Below are 18,439 nucleotides of genomic sequence, written 5' to 3' on the forward strand. Positions count from 1 at the left end.
TGTTGAGATATAAAGGAAGTTAGCCGTTGGCGTGGGTACAATGTTGAAATAACATGTGAACGAATATTAAAATAAGTTACCATTGCTTTCAAAGAAATACAATACCTAAGGCCGTGAGGTATGGGGCGTGGGTTGGGGGAAAACGCCCAAGTCATCATCCCGGGTAGAGATGAGCATATGCCACCGAATACCGATCCCGTACCGATACTGTACCGATCCCGATCCCGATCGGTATCCACTTTTTGGCGTTTTCGGTATCGGTACGGTAAGGTATCGGTATTATACCGATACCGATCCTCAAAATACGGTATAATACCGATACCGTACCGTACCGATACCTAACCGACATGTTTCGGTATCGGTATCGGTACCTAGTTTGGGTGAAATTCGGGATCGGTATTAGGCGGTATCGGTATTGGATATCGATATGCTCATCCCTAATCCCGGGTGGGCTTGGGTTGTGGCGTGGCCCCTTGGGGCTTGGCTTTCAAGCCGGGCGTGGGGCGGTATGGCGAAGCGAGCTGGCTTATTCTCATTGGGTCACCCGCCACGTCAGGCCGCCACGTCAGGCGGTTGTTTTAAAATTTTGAAATTTAAAATTCAAACTGGTCCCCCCATCCCCCCATCTTCTATAACCGCCACCCGGGTCCCCCAAAGGCCCTATATATTGCAACCCCAACCCCACCGGTCCCCCATCCCACGAACCAAAAACCCCACCGGCTACACCCACTGGCTCGAACCCGCTACCCCGCTGGTCCCCCCATCCCACGAACCCAAGAAGAAATGGCATCCTGGACCCGTCAAGAAGAAATGACACTCGTAACTAGCGTCGTCGACGCTATGAAGGGGCGGCCACCGGGCCAAACAAAATATTGGGCGGAAGCATTCGCGGCCTACTGGCATAACGTCGGTAACGACCGCCACAACCTCAACGCGTGCCAACATAAATGGCGCGAGCTACGGCCCAAACTCGAGCGTTTCAAGGCTTACTACGATGCGGTTCCCGGTGGCGAGTTAAGCCACGAGGACCGGGTGGCGGTGGCGAACATAGAGTTTCGAGGCAAGGAAAACAAGGCGTTCGACAAGATCGACCTTTTTGAAATTTTTTTAACACTCTAGGTTTTTTTTATTTTGTAATTTTTAGAAATTATGTAATTTTTAGGATTATGTAATTTTTAAAATTTTAATGAAGTTGTAGGTTTTTTATAAATGTTGTGTGATTTTTTATAAATTTTTTGTATTTAAAAAAAAAAAACATTTATGCCACGCGGTGCACCCAACCCAAGCCCAACCCACGCCCCGCCATACCCCGCGGACACGTAACCTGACAGTGGGCTGGCTCCGCGGATACGTGTCACCAAATGCCCAACCCAAGCCCCACCACACCCCACGTTCTAAAAACAAAGTTGACGTCAATTTTTACTGGTTATTATTATCTTTTCTGCTAGTCTTTTAGATTGAATTTTGTGTATTTTTATAAAAAATGTATTTGAGGTGTTCTTGGAAAAAATATGTTATAGTTATTATTAAAAAATAAAGTATTAAAAATGTATCTTTTTATGATATTATGGGGATGTTTAATACATAACAATTTGACGTAGAGAAATGCAAGAATTGTACCATTATATGTAGCTAGAGAGGAAAAAATGCATATTTAAAGCAATAGATATAGTTGTCTATATAGTTTTCGTACTTCTTTGCTTAAACTCGTTCTATTTATAATATAAATATGTGCCTTAGGCCATGTGTAGTCATAAAGCCCCCAAATGGGCGTTATGCGCCATGTGGCATGCCACGTCACCCCGGGGCTTTATGGGGCTTGAGGCCGTAGTCATAAAGCCCTACCTCATCATAACCAAAGTGTAAAATGCAGGGACCAAAGTGTAAAATGCAGGGACCAAAGTGTTTTAATGCAGGGACCAAATTGTAAAATGCAGGGACCAAAGTGGAAATCTCCTTCTTCCTCGCGCCGCGATATATTTCACGCCGGTTCTTTTTTTTTTTGCTCATGGCGCCCCTGGGGGCGGTGTGGGGGGCTCCATCCCGGCGCTATGGCCTTCACCGCGCCCCAGTACATGTAGTCTAAAATGGAATAAAATATAAAACGAGACTGCGTCAACCAATAAACAAAGTCCACGCGAAAGTGAAACGAAACAAGTGGCGATGTCGTAATTTGCAGCTTGAACATGTCCAAAACGGGTACACAGATTAGTCAGAAGAGAGCTGTGTCAATGCCGGCCAGTGGGCCGGATCCATCATAAATTAATCGACACGATCCATCAACTTTTAGCACGTTCTATCACGCTCTGCTGCTAACCGGAGAATGACCAGAGAAAAACTCTTCGCCGTCGTAGCTATTGCCGTTGTTGTCCTGTACTCGCCGGAGTTTGCACACTCTCAAGTCGTCGGCGACGAATTCGCCGGTCAGATCAACGATACTGCGTTTCTACCGTTCATTACACAGAGAGTTTATAGCAGTCTCTCTAACACTACTTCTACTATTCTCAATAGTGATGTCGGAAATCGAGCTTCTTTCTGCGTTAAGGATCGGTACATTTGCTTAAAATCTTTTTAATTATGCTAGAAGAATTTATTAATTTGCACTAGATTTACGCAGTTAGTTAGCTTTCTAACTCGAGATAGAATACTGTTGTTAGGTTTGCAATTTCAAATTGATTTTGCAAATAGAAATACTTTAATTTGAATTTATAGGTAAAAGTAGGGCTCAGTTTGAACTGTAAAGTGTAAAGTGCAAAGTTAATCTCTAGGTATTCATTTGGAATAAAGTGGATGAATATTGTTGTTTGTATTTTGGGATGAATCTGATTGGATACTCTGAACCTTTAAATTTTTATGTTGTTTAGGGAAGTTGAATGGGATAGAGCTTTCAATTTTTCGGATAATTTGGACTTCTTGACTGCTTGCATCCAGAAAACAAATGGTATGAAGTCCGGTTTGAATTTGTATTAGCTTAATGATGTATTTCTTTGAATGTGTTGTAGATGATATATTGTTGATATGAATTTCTCAGGGGATGTGACACGGCGAGTGTGTAATTCAGCAGAGTTAAAGTTCTACTTTGGAGCTTTCTTTTCAGGTGGTAGTTATCTGAAGCCTAACCGTAACTGTAATATAACGTCTAGGGTTTCTGGTTGTGAGCCTGGATGGGCGTGTGCCACTTCACCCGATGAGACTGTAGACTTGGAAGATTCGAAGAATATTCCTGCCCGAACTGAGAGCTGTCAGCCTTGTTGTGAGGGTTTCTTCTGCCCGAGCGGTCTTACTTGCATGATACGTAAGTGTTCACAACTTCTTTGAATGTCAGTCATTAAAGTTAATGCGTTTACTAAAAGTTTTTGGATATTACTTTTGGTATAGCGTGCCCGTTGGGCGCACACTGCCCGACTGCAACCCTTGATAAAGCTAGTGGCATATGTAAACCGTAAGTTTGAGTGCCTTCTCGAAAAGCTTTTTTTTTTCTCTGTTTTACATGATTTTTTTTGTGAGCAACTTATTTATTAATAGTTTACACAAGCAGATATTCTTACCAATTGCCTCCTGGAATGCCTAATCATACTTGTGGTGGAGCCAACATATGGGCCGATATTCGAACTAGTGAGGAGCTGTTCTGTTCATCAGGATCATATTGTCCAACAAGTACGCAACGATTTAATTGCAGCAAGGGGTATGTGTCTACGTTTTCAATATTTCCTATACACCTGCAAAATTTTACTTCAAATAGTGATCCACGTCTCTTGTGATTTTAGGAATTACTGTCAAATGGGGTCTACATCTGAGAAATGTAAGTGAGTTACATAGTCGCACAGTTAATAATCAGAATATTGTGTTTCCAAAGCAAAAAAGGAATGCATATGTTAACAATCGCGCCATTAGGTGTCTGACCTTATTCCTTTACTTGCAGCATGCTTCAAGTTGACGTCATGTGATCCTGGAAGTTCAACTCAAAATATCCATGCATACGGCGCAATGCTTATAGTAAGTTTTTCCACATAAGCTATTTAAACACATTATTTAATTTATTATATACTGACGAGCTCATCTACTGAATGTGCATTTATCAGAATGATCAAACTTATGCATCTTTACTTTTTATGCACTAATCTTACCTTTTATGAAATAAGTAATATAAATAGTTCTAACAATTTTATATCTAGGCTGCCATATTTACTATTATGCTCATCATCTACAACTGCTCTGATCAAATAATTACAACTCGGGAACGAAGGCATGCTAAAACTAGAGAGGCAGCTGCAAGACGAGCGAAAGAGAAAGTAAAAGCACATGAAAGGTGGAAAATGGCACGAGAGGCTGCTAAGAAACATGCAGCTCAAATATCTCGTACATTTTCTCGTAAAAAGGCGGCCCCACAAACTGAGGAAATGTCAATCTTACGTCAAAGTAGCGAGGATGTGGATTTTGATGAACCAGTTACTTCGTCATCTGAAGAAAACAGATTGGAGCTAAGAAGTCAAACGTTTAAGAAAAAAGATGAAGATCTTTATAGTCACGATCACGTTGTGGAAAGTAAAGATACAAACGGTAAAAAGAAAGTTCAAAAAGAAAAACAAATTCATACTCATAGCCAAATCTTTAACTACGCATACGGTCAGATCGAGAAAGAGAAAGCCATGCAAGAAAATCATAACCTTACATTCTCAGGAGTAATCTCAATGGCTGTTAATACCGAAACCAGAAAAAGACCCAAAATTGAGATTTCTTTTCGAGATCTAACGCTTACTTTAAAAGGAAAAGAAAAACATCTTTTACGATGCGTTACCGGGAAAATCATGCCAGGTCGTATAACAGCTGTCATGGGCCCATCCGGGGCAGGTAAGACGACATTTCTTTCTGCACTGGCGGGAAAAGCACACGGGTGTAAAATAACTGGTTCAATTCTTATAAACGGGAAACCTGACTCGATCCATTCATATAAGAAGATAATCGGTTTTGTGCCACAAGATGATATCGTTCATGGTAATTTAACCGTTGAGGAGAATCTCTGGTTCAGTGCAAAATGCAGGTATGTAAATAATTTACTATACAATAGTCAATTAGTAAAAGAGTTTTGACAAATTTCTTGACGTTTTTTATAATAATATTGTAGGTTACCGGCAAGGATGCTTAAACAAGATCGTGTTTTAGTTGTGGAGAGAGTTATAGAGTCGTTGGGTTTACAAGCAGTAAGAAGTTCATTAGTTGGAACAGTTGAAAAACGTGGAATCTCCGGTGGTCAAAGGAAACGGGTCAATGTCGGTTTGGAAATGGTTATGGAGCCATCATTATTGATCTTAGATGAACCAACATCCGGTTTAGATAGTTCATCTTCTCAGTTACTTCTTAGAGCACTTAGGCGCGAAACCTTAGAAGGGGTTAATGTTAGTATGGTTGTTCACCAACCAAGGTAAGTAAAATTATTTCACCAATATTTTTTTTACCTTTTTACGGTTTTCATTTAATTTTGATTAATAGTTAAATTTGTTTGCAGTTACTCGTTGTTTCAGATGTTTGATGATTTAGTACTTTTAGCAAAAGGTGGACTTACGGTTTACCATGGACCAGTAAGGAAAGTTGAAGAATACTTTTCTGGGCTTGGGATTAACGTTCCGGATCGTGTTAACCCACCGGATTATTTTATAGATGTTTTGGAAGGTATGATTAAACCAAACACAAGTTCGAGTGTAAGTTATGAACAACTTCCTGTTAGATGGATGCTTCATAAAGGTTATCCTGTGCCCCCTGATATGCGTCGAAATACCGCTATGTATCCGGAAAGTCAAGTTTCAGGTAATGACGTAAATCACGATGACGGTGCAGCAGAGGAATATTCCTTTGCCGGTGAAATTTGGCAGGATGTAAAGTCAAACGTTGAAGTAAGAAGAGATATCATTCGCCATAATTTCTTACGAACAAAAGATTTGTCCAACCGTACGACTCCTGGACTTCTCTTGCAATACAGATATTTCCTTGGAAGGTACCTGTCTTATTAATAATTTAGAGGTGGCAATACGGGTCGGGTCGGGTTGGGCATTGTCAAAAGACTTAAAACGTATACCTTTTTTTGGTACAGTTAAATTGGGTCACATAGTTTTGTGATTCCTTTTCTGATGTTGGTTCTTTACCAGGATTGCTAAGCAGAGGTTAAGAGAATCTAAGCTACAATTAGTAGACTATCTCATCTTATTACTTGCTGGGGCGTGTTTGGGATCCATTATTAAATCAAACGAAGAGACATTTGGGGCACCTGGCTACACTTACTCCATTATTGCAGTATGTAAGTAACCAAACAACTGCTTTTGAGCTATCCATACATACGTTAAAAATTTAAAGATATGACACGCGTAATAAGTTAATAACATGCAATGTACATTTATATTTTCAGCTTTATTATGCAAAATTGCGGCATTGAGAACGTTTTCTTTGGACAAATTACAATATTGGAGAGAACGTGCATCTGGCATCAGCAGCTTAGCTCATTTTCTAGCCAAAGACACAATTGACCATTTCAATACAGCGATAAAGCCAGCTGTTTATTTGTCGATGTTCTATTTCTTCAGCTACCCCAGATCTTCTTTTGCAGAGAATTATACCGTTTTGCTTTCCCTTGTGTATTGTGTAACGGGCATAGCCTATATGCTAGCCATATTTCTTGATCCCGGTCCATCACAGCTGGTGAGTAACAAAAATAGCAATAACGAAAAGTAAATGGGTCAAAATTGTCGCTTCTGGTATTCTTCATTCATACTCGTGATTAAAATTTCATGCAGTTTGCAGTGCTCCTTCCGGTAGTTTTGACTCTCGTTTCAACACAGACGAGAGACAGTGAGTTCCTGAAGAATGTATCCAAGCTGTGCTACCCTAAGTGGGCACTAGAAGCATTTGTAATTGCAAATGCAAACAGGTACAACCATCTTATAACATATATAGATGATCTAAAACAATAATAAAATGCAAGTTTAAATCCAGAAAACGTTGATGATACATCCTTATACATCGTATCGCAGGTACTCAGGAGTGTGGTTGATCACACGTTGTGGTGCACTTTTAAGATTCGGGTACAATGTACATGATTGGGGTCTTTGTATATTCGTCCTCTTCATGATTGGTGTAGCTAGCCGAATTTCAGCTTTCTTTGGCATGCTCATTGTTCATAAAAGATGAGTCATGTTCGTGCTTCAAAAATCGAGTATAATTAGAGTTACGGATGTTGTATCAAGAAAACATAGTTATACTAATTTATTTTATACAGTTAAAGGACCTCAGTTACATTAGATGTAAAATTCTTTTTAAATATCATTCTTTTTTTATAATTGTAAGCGAAGCAATTATTTTAACTTTGATGGATGATAGATGATAGATGAACTCCAAATTTCTCCACCTTCACATCTTTCTCTTCTTGCAACGCGAATGAAACTTCGAATCTATCCCCACTTTCAATTACGGGCCCCATGATCATGCAAGACGACATTGTACGCCTTCCCAATATTTCAGATTCCCATTTCGCGCCGCTTGTTTTATTGTCGACGTGAACATCAATGCGCATAAACTTATCACCATCATCGCCAAAAAGGTAATCTACCCAAATAATCCAGTGTAAAGAACCGGAATGAACATCTGAAGACGCGTCAAACAAATGTGAAGACACCCCCGTTCCCTGAAACTCAAACCAGTCGGGAATGTCCCTCCTTGAAAAGTAGAACTTACAATCACATAGACCTTGACCGTATCCCTGAAGAAAGAAGTTGTCGATCATTGTTAACAAGCTACTGCATCCAGTTAGGTAAATTTGTTCTAAAGAACAAAGGTTCTCCAAGCCCGGAATCTCTACCAACTTGTCAGAATAACTCAAAACCGTATGCCTTAAAATTTCCAAAGTCGATAGGTTTGGTAGTTTTCGCAATGATGTACACTCACTAGCATATAGCACCTGCAGACTGTGTAGTTGACCAAGACCAGACGGCAGGCATGAAAAATTGTTTCCTGATAAGTCTAACACCATTAGAGTTGATAACTCCCAGATATCATTTGGAATATCATTATCTGTTAAATTACAGTCTCTTAGTGCTAAAACCCGAATTAACGACAATCCTAAATTCCTTCCCGGAACGCTTTTAAGCTGCTTGCAGTTATTTAACAACAAAGTATGAAGGTAAGGCATTCGTTGGATAGAATCAGGTAACTGTGTGATTCTAGTTCCACTAACGCCGATATCTTCTAAACGGTGTAAATCTCCGAGCTTTTCAGGCAATTCTTGTAGATTTAAGCAGTCGGTGAGACGTAAGGTTCTAAGTGACTTTAAGTTGCAAATACTGTTTGGAAGACTTCTGAGGTTGCCGCAGTTAGTTAAAGACAAACTATGCAAGTCACTTAAGTTTCCTATTGAATCAGGTAACTGTTTAATTCTAGTATTACTAGCGTAAATCCCACTTAATCCCTTCCAATCACCCAATTCGTCCGGGAATTTTTCGAGACTTGAGCAGCGTTCAAGATGTAGAACGCTAACCGAAGTTAAATTGCATATGCTAGTTGGAAGTTTCTTGAGCTTTTTACACCCGCTTAAGGTCAAAGACTCGAGCCGAGTCAAACACCCGATTGAGTCAGGTAGCCGTTTGATCCCGGCGTTGCTAGCATCGAGGCTTTTTAAGCTTTTTAGGTTCCCTAATTGATGGGGGAGTCCTTTAAGTTTTGCACACTTACCGATATTTAATTCTTCAAGTGATTTGAGATGACACATGCTGTTAGGAAGACTTTTGAGATTCTTGCACTCTTCTAGATCCAGTTTAACTAACTTGTCCAAGTTTCCAACCGAATTATGTATGCGGGATAATTTTTCACACCCGCCAAGTCTTAGTTCAGCCAAGTTTGGTACTCCAGTGAAGTTAGGAGTCGTTGTAAGAGATTTTGATTCGCGAAGATCAAGTGCAGTTAAGTTACCGAGAAACTGTTGATCCGAAATACACAAAAAAGTTAAATAATTATAGAACGTGTATATTGCTAGAAAAAACGGAGGTCATACCTTAGTTTGGCGCCACAATGTGTGAAGATTACTTCTTTGCATGTCAAGTGAAATAAGATTTTCCGGATGGAAATCCGATGGTAAACATTTCATAGGAAACCGATGCCAAGAAAGCCATCTTAACTCTTTAAACAAACCGCGAAAGCTTCCAACAACATTCGTGTTATTGAGTTGAAGCAACCTTAAATTTGGCATCCTAGCAAAGGGTCTTGTACTAAAATGCAGCTTCATCGGTTGGTCTAAAACGATACCTTCTATCGCTTCGGTCCCCTAAAGAAACCAAAAATAAATAAATAAAAAACTTACGTAAAATCGACACATAATTCACAAATTAGTGAAAAAGAACATTGAACTTTTATAGTTGTATACCTCATCATTTATTAGCACATTGCATACGTCATTTTGTAACCACAGTCGGCTACGCTTTCCGGGCTCTTCTGGAAACTTCTCACACACAACTTCCCGTCCCATGTCGCGTGCTAAATCATGCATCCTAAGCCTATCATCCATATCAACTTTCAGTAAGCATCTGTCTATTAGAGTACGCATTCCAATTGTTCCAAAGAATCCACAACCATCAAATATCTTGACAGCAAATTCTTTCTTTGATCCATTGAAAAAACACGCGATGTCAAGAAATATATCCTTTTCCGTATCATCCAGAGTGTCAAAACTTATCCTTAATCTTTCAGAAACACCGGCTGGAGGATGTTTCTTCAGTTTCTCGAGCATGATGTTCCAATCTTCCATCGTCTTGTTATATAAAGATGATCCTAGAACCTCAAGAGCTAATGGAAGTCGGCCAGCGTACTTTACGATCTCTTCCATAAGGTTCTTGAAGTTTTCGAATGGAACCGGGCTTCGAAAAGCATGCCAGTTAAACAACATTAAAGATTCATCATGGGTCAGTTCCTTAACCTCGTATTGGTAGATAACTTTAGCTTGATCTAGAATATGTTTATCTCTAGTTGTCATGATGATCAAACTTCCCTTACCCAACCCGGTTAACGAATCTATCTGCCTCAGGTGGTCTACATCATCAAGAACGACAAGAACTCTCCTACAACCTAATCTTTCTTTTATTACATTAATCCCTTGGTCAACGCTGTTGACCCTATGTTTCTTTCCTTTAAGCGAAGAAAGAAGTTCCTCTTGTAAACCGAGTAAACCATCGAACCGTTTTGATCTTTCGCGAACATTTTCAAGAAAACATCCATGTTCATAGTGATGAATGGCTTGATCATAGAATTCTTTTGCAATAGTTGTTTTACCGATGCCACCCATACCATAGATCCCAAGTACACCCACATCATCGAGTCCAAATAGACCAGCTAGGTCCATTAGATACTGAACATGCGAATTCAAGCCAACAGGATGCTCCACAACAGACCGTTTTCGGTTTAGTCTTTTAATAACCTCCGTTACGATTAACTCAATATGTTTTAGTTCATCGCTGCATACAATCATACAAATCATTGATTTCATGAACATTATTTGTCAGCTTATGTTATTTATAGGAAAAATTACAAGTTTTGTCCTTTATCTTTATACCACTTTTCAGGCGGTGTCCTTTTTAACGAATGTTGACAGGCGGTGTCCTTTACTAGGTATTTTGTTGCAAGTTTAGTCCTTTACACCCAACCCAGTTAAAAAACCCTGTTAATTGTTGACACACGGTGTCCTCTACTAGGTATTTTGTTGCAGTTTAGTCCTTTACACCCAACCAGGTATTTTGTTGCAAGTTTAGTCCTTTACACCCAACCCAGTTAAAAAACCCTGTTAATTGTTGACAGACGGTGTCCTTTACTAGGTATTTTGTTGCAAGTTTAGTCCTTTACACCCAACAATTAACAGGGTTTTTTAACTGGGTTGGGTGTAAAGGACTAAACTTGCAACAAAATACCTAGTAAAGGACACCGCTTGTCAACATTCGTTAAAAAGGACACCGCCTGAAAAGTGGTATAAAGATAAAGGACAAAACTTGTAATTTTTCCTTATTTATATACGCAGAAAATGAAAATCTTACCAGCTTGTGGTATCATCTTTAATATCCCATCCTGCTAAATTTCCTGTGTCAGTTAATGCTGATCGCCATTCCTTAATCTTTTCTAGATTAAGAGCCTTTTCGTGTCTTGCAAAAGCGACTTCAAAGCTGCCACTTTGTTTGCGTATATCGGCAGGAGCAACATGGTGAAACACTGGAAGAACCAACTGTCGTATGGTATTCCTGCAACCCATGATCTTTACCAGCTTATTAAGACAGAACCTGCAAGAAGCATATTCTTTTGAAAAAACAACGATTGAAATATTTGATTCTTCTATCGCTTTTATCAACCAGTCAGATGGAACATCATCTAAACTTGGTTGTAGTTCATTAGATTCATCGGGTTTAAAAGTGTGAATATCAGCTTTAGTTAAAGCTGTGTAGAGATGATCGGTAAATGTTTGTCCATGGCTGCATACGCGTTCGTTTGCAGAGTTCAGATACACATCATACTTCCAGTTTGGAGTTTCCCATGAACACACGGACAATCTGAGTGAGTACTGATCGTCGAATTTGGTTTGGGAATCCATGGAAATGAGGCACTGGATTAGAGTAAGCAAAGAGTAATTTATTATAAGCTCAAATGATTAGGCAACTGAGAGCTTTGTAATTTACAACAGATGAGTGGTTTTTTTTGAAAGAGACAAGAAGCTTTGTAAATTTCATGACGAGAGATAATACTAGACAATAAGATTTGTATTAAATTTTAAATTCTTTTTGTTAAATACATAATGCATATGTAAACAACCAGTCAACCACGGGCCGACCTTAAGGGCTTAAGAATTGTGGGACCCCACTATTTGAGAGCCCGGTTTTTAAGCCCCCTTTTATTTATATATGTAAGTTATGCACACTGCCAAGTGTTGAAATATGATAGGCCCACTTCTTAGAAGTCTTTGTTTCTCACTTTCTTCTTAAGATAGAAATTTTATTGACAAAAATATAACATGAAATATGATTATGCATTCATGTTATATTTTTGTCAATTTCTTATGAATTTATAGTTAACTAGTTATCTATTTGTGATAGTTTGAATTGCTTTGGTTATCTTGTTAAGTTTAGAGTAAATTGTCATTTTAGTCCTTGAGTTTTGTTCAAATTTGCCATTTTGATCCAAATAGTTTCTTTTTTTACATCTGGGTCCTTGACTTTTCCCTTTTATTGTCATTTTGATCACTTTGCCTAACTCCATCTAAAAATCCAGTTATAACCAGGGGTATTTTGGGAATTTTCAATTTAAATCTTTTCAATTGTCATTTGATCCGATTCTTAGAAAAACAAAAACAAAAAAATATAATATTACTAATGATTATTATTTTATTATATATAATAATATATATCATATTTACACATACATCTCTAACATACATACATCAGTACACATACATCTCTCTCTTTCTCTCTATCTGTGCATCTTCCACCCACCACCATCAACACCTACCACCTTCAACCACCACTGTTCCCGAACCGAACATGAACTAAGACCGACCCGAACACCCGAATCTGAACCGAGCAACTCCCGAAATCTGAACCGAATAACCACCTCCACCAGTATCATCATCATCGTCGTCATCATCATCACCGCTCATCGTCATCGTCGTCATCCACCACCTCCGCCGCCGCCGTAGCGGCGTCTCTGGTCGCCGGAGACGGCAACCTGCCGTCTATCTTTCTCTCTCGTCTCTGCGTCTCCCTCTCTATCTCTCTCGCCTGCCATCACTGCGGCGCGCCGCCACCATAACGCGGTGGCCGGCCGTTTGTTTGAGGGGAAACGGGGATGAGGGGTGGGTAGGTGTGGTTGGGGTGTGGCCGGAAAAACGGTCGGAGTCTCTCCGGTCGCCGGAGGTAAGAGATAGTGCAGATGGTGTCATTGTGTGCTAGGGTTTGGTTGCAGAGATTTGAATGAAGAGTAACTGGATTTTTAGAGATGTATGTGTATATATGATATAATATTATTATATATAATAAAATAATAATGATTATTAATATTATCTATATTTTTTTTTTTGTTTTTTTTAAGAATTGGATCAAAATGGCAACTGAAAAGATTTAAATTGAAAAGAGTAACTGGATTTTTAGATGGAGTTAGGCAAAGTGATCAAAATGACAATAAAAGAGAAAAGTTAGGGAGCCAGATGCAAAAAAAAAAAAAAAAAAAAAAAAAAAAAAAAAAAAAAACTATGTGGATCAAAATGGCAAATTTGGACAAAACATGGCAATTTACTCTTAAGTTTATTTATGTGAATAGTCTAAATCATGGTTTGAAAATTACAATTTTGTTAAACATACGATTTTGTTAGTTGATTTGTGTTAATGATTAAAATGAACTGATTAATTTATTTTCTGTTCTCAAGCCCGGATATTAAAAGGTGTTTAGTATTTAGTTTCGTCTTGAGATCCGAAATTGGTTGAGCACTTGAGTCGGCCTTGACAGCCACATATACAAAGACGATCTCATAAGGCTATGTGAACACCTACATAGATTGTAATGTATGTACTCTAGGTAATAACATGCTATACGGTCACATATATTTTTAGTTTGTATCCTTAACATATAATGAACTTTATTTCTCAGTCAGTTTAATAAAAACTATATTACTATTCTATATTTGTATGCCCTCTACATTGTCAAATTGACATGCTATTCACAATTCTTCTTGAAGATTTTGTTTGAATGAAAACGATTTAAATGTTGAAAGATCTCGTTCAATAAATGTAGATCTCTTCCATAAATGTTGACATGCTATCATGAATTTATATATTAATTGCATAACTCCATTACACTCGGATTGATATTTTCAATGTTTGTAAAAAAAGTTAGGCGTTAATCGAATTATAAGTTATCAACTAGTGATTAATCGTATTCAAATTCTAGTATGTAATTTTCACTAATACACACACATTTTTATTTGTAGTTTTCTAATATAGACTAGTTTTTACCCTCACGACTCATTCAAGACCAGAATCACTGGAATTTACAGGGTTTGGCCGGGATTTGGCTAGAATTGTCTGGCACCATCAATTTTTGGCTGATTAGGACCGCCTAGTGATTAATTACCGATTAATCGGAGACTAATCGCGATTTTTATAACACAAATTTTCATTGTTATGTAACCGGTTATGTCAACACACAGATGTTACAGTTCCTTCAACATTAACAATTTTTTTATAAAGTGATGTTGTTTACCCTTTTGTCATTCTAGTAATATAATACAACAAGTTATAAATTTCCGAATACACCGTTGTGATGTGTGTATTTTATCTACGTTTTGATAAAATTTTGTCCAACTTCGAACATTTCAAATATGAATGACTTTTTATTTACTATGACAACCAAACCGTTATCGTCCAAACAACATTAGTTTCGGTACGGCTATTCATTTTCTTAGTTTTCCCGATTTTCCAACATAAAATTTGTTGAAAACACAGTGATATTCATAATAGAGTATTTTTTTGGTACCATAAGCTATATCGAGTTTTGCATCCATACCGCTACCATGACAAACCGAACCAATACCGCCCGAACAACATCGATACCAATACTCGTTTTTTATGTTTTCTATCGATTTAAAACATGTGCTGATTGATATACTTTAAACAAACCGAACCGATACATTTCGAAAACCCGTCACACCAGTTGAGTAACATAGTAATTAAAACCATAAGGTAGTATTTTGTATGCAGGAATGAGGGGTGGAATGAAATGGATGATTACGAGGGAATGAAGAAGATGGTGTTTGGTTGGTCAATGGAATGGAATCACCCATTTCAAAAGGCATTCCATTCCATCAAAATCATTCCTTCCACCCCTATGTTTTTTTCCATTCCATCCCCTCTTGCACCATTCATCAAAAACACCACAACCCACCACCTTGGCCAAAACCCACCACCACCACCGCCCACCACCAAGGCCATCGCCGCCACTCGCCACCACATCACCCCGACAGCCATCGTCGCCGCTACCACCCACTCGCCACCGTTATCACCCACAATCGTGACCAACCGCCAACGCCACTCGCCGCCACCGCCCACCACCATCGTCGACGCCACCACCAACCGCCGTCGCCGCCACCTCTGCTGCCACCCACCACCAACAGTCACCTTGCCGCCGCCGCCACTCGTCGTCACCGCCGCACCGCCACTCGCCGCCACCACCACCACCCATCGCCGCCGCCGACACCCACCACCGCCACCTATAACTACCCACAATTACTACCACCGACCACCACCACCACCACCACTCACCACTTATTTTATTACTCTGTTTTTCTTGCCTACCGAACAATCTACCTATTATACTAAAAAAATACACTTAATGCCACATGTCCTTTTCTTAAACCATTTTTAATTGATGTGGCATCTGTCTTTGAGGAGATAATTGGTACATGGGGGGCAAATTCATTTCCCCTCTTTCACGCGCTTCTCCAGAACCTTTCCTTTTAACAGTTCTCTGCAGAAGCCCTAATGGACGCCACCATCATCTCTCTCACCCCTCTTCTGAGAAACCCTAATGGACGAATCCATCATCTCTTTCACTATTACCCCAGGTTTTTATTTATTCATTCTTATTTCAATCTCACTCTCTATTGATTCTTCTCACCCGTTCAAGCATTGCATTTCTCATACTATCATTTTAAACATGTAATTCAGGGATAGAAGAGGGCGGTAGTGCTGTCGCTTAAGCATTGCATCTCTCAAACGATTTGTGGTAGTGTCGTTGATTAAGTGCTATCTTATTTCAAAGTTTAACAGGATACCGTCAACTAAATGCCATATTCTTTCAATGATTACTTGAATTTTTTATGTTCGAACATGATTTGAAGCTGTGCCAAATGGGGCTTCAAATGCGTTTTAGGGTTTTATGGTTATGAACTAAGTGTGTGATCGTGTGGGTGTAGGTTGCAGGGGAAACAAGAACAAAGGCTCCAATAAAGTTGCGGTTCATAACAATAGCTGGTAAAGATGTGGTGTGTATAAGATCATTTCGGTTGACTTAGAAGGCTTATAAGATAGAGTACAAGACAATTGAGAGTGTGTTGAAGACTATAAATCCTCACACTAGAGAGGTTCGTTAATGATCCATTAACACTCTGCTTTCTTCAATAAATTTACTTATTCATAACATTGATTTCGGTATTATACACATTTTATGACTTTTTAATGTATGTATTTAGGTTATTTGGTGGTCTTTTGGTATCTTAAAGTAGTATAGATTATGTATGAAGGCTTCAAACTTTGCATTGACATTTGAAAAGTCCTTATTCTGTTGGTTTACCATCATTCCCTAATTTACTAATCTATGTTGTTACAGCAACCTGCTACTGCAATTGGCATGGATGCAAATGCCATCTTGGGTAAGAAAAAAGTTGCAGAGCAGATTTCATGGTCTACAATGACATTTTAAATGAGGACCTTCATGAACATCAGGTTTGGTTTGATTCTTATTTCAATTTGTTTTCTTCTATTACAATTTAATCAGAATTTTCGCTGGCCATGATTACTTCCTTCAAGGGTAAGAAGACCCTTTTATTACTGCTATGAACAGTTCTTGGGTGTTAATGTTTCAATCTCGGTGCCGCCTATCACGTATGACACCGGGTCTATTTCTCAGTCGATGTAATCATTCAAGGCATTGGCGAACAACATCACGACTTGCTCTGGCGAGTAATCCTTCACAGAATTGGCGAATGACGTCATGACTGGTCATCTGTTTTCAGTTAAGGTAACCAAGGTGTCCCCTAATAGTTTTTTCCTAAGTCAAATGGATATTTTTTTTATTAATCTGATCTGATCTGGATGCTACAATTTATGGTTAATGTGTGTTAGGTGTGTTAGGGTTAGAGTTAATTGCGAGAAACGTTATGAATATGATTTGTTGCTTCAAGGGGATTTTATTGATGACTTCTTTATTGATTGTCCAAAACTGAGCTTACCTGATTGTGCTTGCTTAATTTGGAAGTTGGTCTATTATTTATTCATGTACTGGTCATTTCATAACTAAGCCTAAAAATCAAAACCGTCATGTGTTTGTATGACTATTTCATAAATTCTAAAATAAATATTTTAACTTCACAACTGATTTGACGAGAGTAGATTGGCTAAATTTGCATCATCTTAGCACTTAGTTTGAATAAGGACATGTTTTATTTGATGAATATCCTTGAATAGTAGTGCCTACTTGCTGCAAACAGTTTCATTCTTCTTTCATTTGTTTTGTTGTTAAACAAGCTCGCAAATTTGCTAATTAACTCTATTTTTGCTTTCAATTGTGAGTATTGTTTGGATAGACTGACTCATGATTTTTTACAGATAATTAACCTAAAGATATGATATGCGTCAACACTATAAGTAAAGCTTGATCTTTATTTACAAAAGTATTTGTTTGTTGTGAACTGGCTCTGATGGGAAAGGCAGTTACCAATCAAAAACCTAAGTTGTTATTGAGAAAGGACCTCAACTACATGTAAGTACAAAGTAATTAATCCTTATATTAGAAGGTAGTTTGTTTAAAGACATATTTAAGTATGCATTATAGGCTATCAAGATTATATTACGATTCTATTCTTTTATTTAATTCATACTCTTTTTTATTATGTTGGTTTTTGTTTTTAAGTTGTGGTTTAAAAAGCCGAAAATATGTGGAGGATTGTAATGTGAAATGTTGGGGGCGTCAGAGGCTTATCCTCTCAGGTAAATAAAATGATGTGGCATCTAGAAAAAGTAAGTGTTTTAAAATTTTGAAGCTGTGGTTTATCTTCAATTTTTGTTATTACATAATTTACATACTATAAGTGGTAATTTCAATCTATGTTCTTTAATATTCTGTGGTAGGGATGTGCTCTGTACCAACCAATACGGAACCGGTACCGAAAATCCCAAAAAATAGGTACCGATACCGAAAATACCCTGTACGGTCCGGTTCAATACCGGTACGGTTCGGTTCAATACCGGTACGGACCAGTATACTTTAAGGTAAAAACCGGTACCGAAAACACAAAATGTCCGTATAGGTACTGAAAATTGAGTATGTTCGGGAAAATTGGAACCGGTATCGGTTCCGAACCAGTACCGGTACCATTTGCTCATCTCTATTCTGTGGTATGAAAAAGTTAAGTTAAATACATCAACTTCTGGAACTACACAATTTTTTTTACATTTTTAGGCAAACTGAAATTGATTTTGAACTGTTGGTAATCTTTTGCGGGCGATTGACAATGTTATCCATTCTGTAGCAAAGTTAAACTACATGTCTGCTGGGTAGATTAATGTCCCCATTGTGTGTAGGGAATCAAATAGGACCGCTGCTGGTGTTAGTGCTCAACATTCCTAGGTTTGTTTGTAGAGGGAAGATCCCCACACCA

General features: G+C 38.5%; 2 protein-coding genes across 2 annotated transcripts; one reads left to right on the top strand and one right to left on the bottom strand.

Moving 5' to 3' along the window:
• Positions 1-2,117: 2,117 nt before the first annotated feature.
• LOC110904649 (ABC transporter G family member 24) lies at positions 2,118-7,352 on the top strand. The gene is made up of 14 exons (XM_022150494.2): positions 2,118-2,550; positions 2,865-2,941; positions 3,032-3,295; positions 3,379-3,442; positions 3,539-3,685; positions 3,768-3,802; positions 3,923-3,996; positions 4,176-5,041; positions 5,126-5,422; positions 5,507-5,992; positions 6,144-6,292; positions 6,401-6,690; positions 6,786-6,919; positions 7,023-7,352. The coding sequence occupies exons 1-14, from the start codon at positions 2,324-2,326 to the stop codon at positions 7,177-7,179; spliced, it is 3,267 nt and encodes a 1,088-aa protein (XP_022006186.1). The 5' UTR covers positions 2,118-2,323; the 3' UTR covers positions 7,180-7,352.
• Positions 7,349-11,608, bottom strand: LOC110907708 (disease resistance protein RPV1). The gene is made up of 4 exons (XM_022152651.1): positions 11,061-11,608; positions 9,404-10,487; positions 9,035-9,304; positions 7,349-8,959 (listed from the first exon to the last, which is right to left on the bottom strand). The coding sequence occupies exons 1-4, from the start codon at positions 11,606-11,608 to the stop codon at positions 7,349-7,351; spliced, it is 3,513 nt and encodes a 1,170-aa protein (XP_022008343.1).
• Positions 11,609-18,439: the final 6,831 nt, after the last annotated feature.

The sequence above is a fragment of the Helianthus annuus genome, chromosome 14 (assembly GCF_002127325.2).
Source record: "Helianthus annuus cultivar XRQ/B chromosome 14, HanXRQr2.0-SUNRISE, whole genome shotgun sequence".
NCBI classification, from domain to species: Eukaryota; Viridiplantae; Streptophyta; class Magnoliopsida; order Asterales; family Asteraceae; genus Helianthus; species Helianthus annuus.

Bases quoted from the DNA above. Each gene is read 5' to 3' on its own strand.
- LOC110904649 (XM_022150494.2), top strand. From the start codon at position 2,324: ATGACCAGAGAAAAACTCTTCGCCGTCGTAGCTATTGCCGTTGTTGTC. The intron at 3,686-3,767 runs GTATGTGTCTAC...TTGTGATTTTAG, and splicing joins CGATTTAATTGCAGCAAGGG to GAATTACTGTCAAATGGGGT. The intron at 3,803-3,922 runs GTAAGTGAGTTA...CTTTACTTGCAG, and splicing joins GGGGTCTACATCTGAGAAAT to CATGCTTCAAGTTGACGTCA.
- LOC110907708 (XM_022152651.1), bottom strand. From the start codon at position 11,608: ATGGATTCCCAAACCAAATTCGACGATCAGTACTCACTCAGATTGTCC. The intron at 9,305-9,403 runs GTATACAACTAT...TGGTTTCTTTAG, and splicing joins ATGTGCTAATAAATGATGAG to GGGACCGAAGCGATAGAAGG. The intron at 8,960-9,034 runs GTATGACCTCCG...TCGGATCAACAG, and splicing joins CATTGTGGCGCCAAACTAAG to TTTCTCGGTAACTTAACTGC.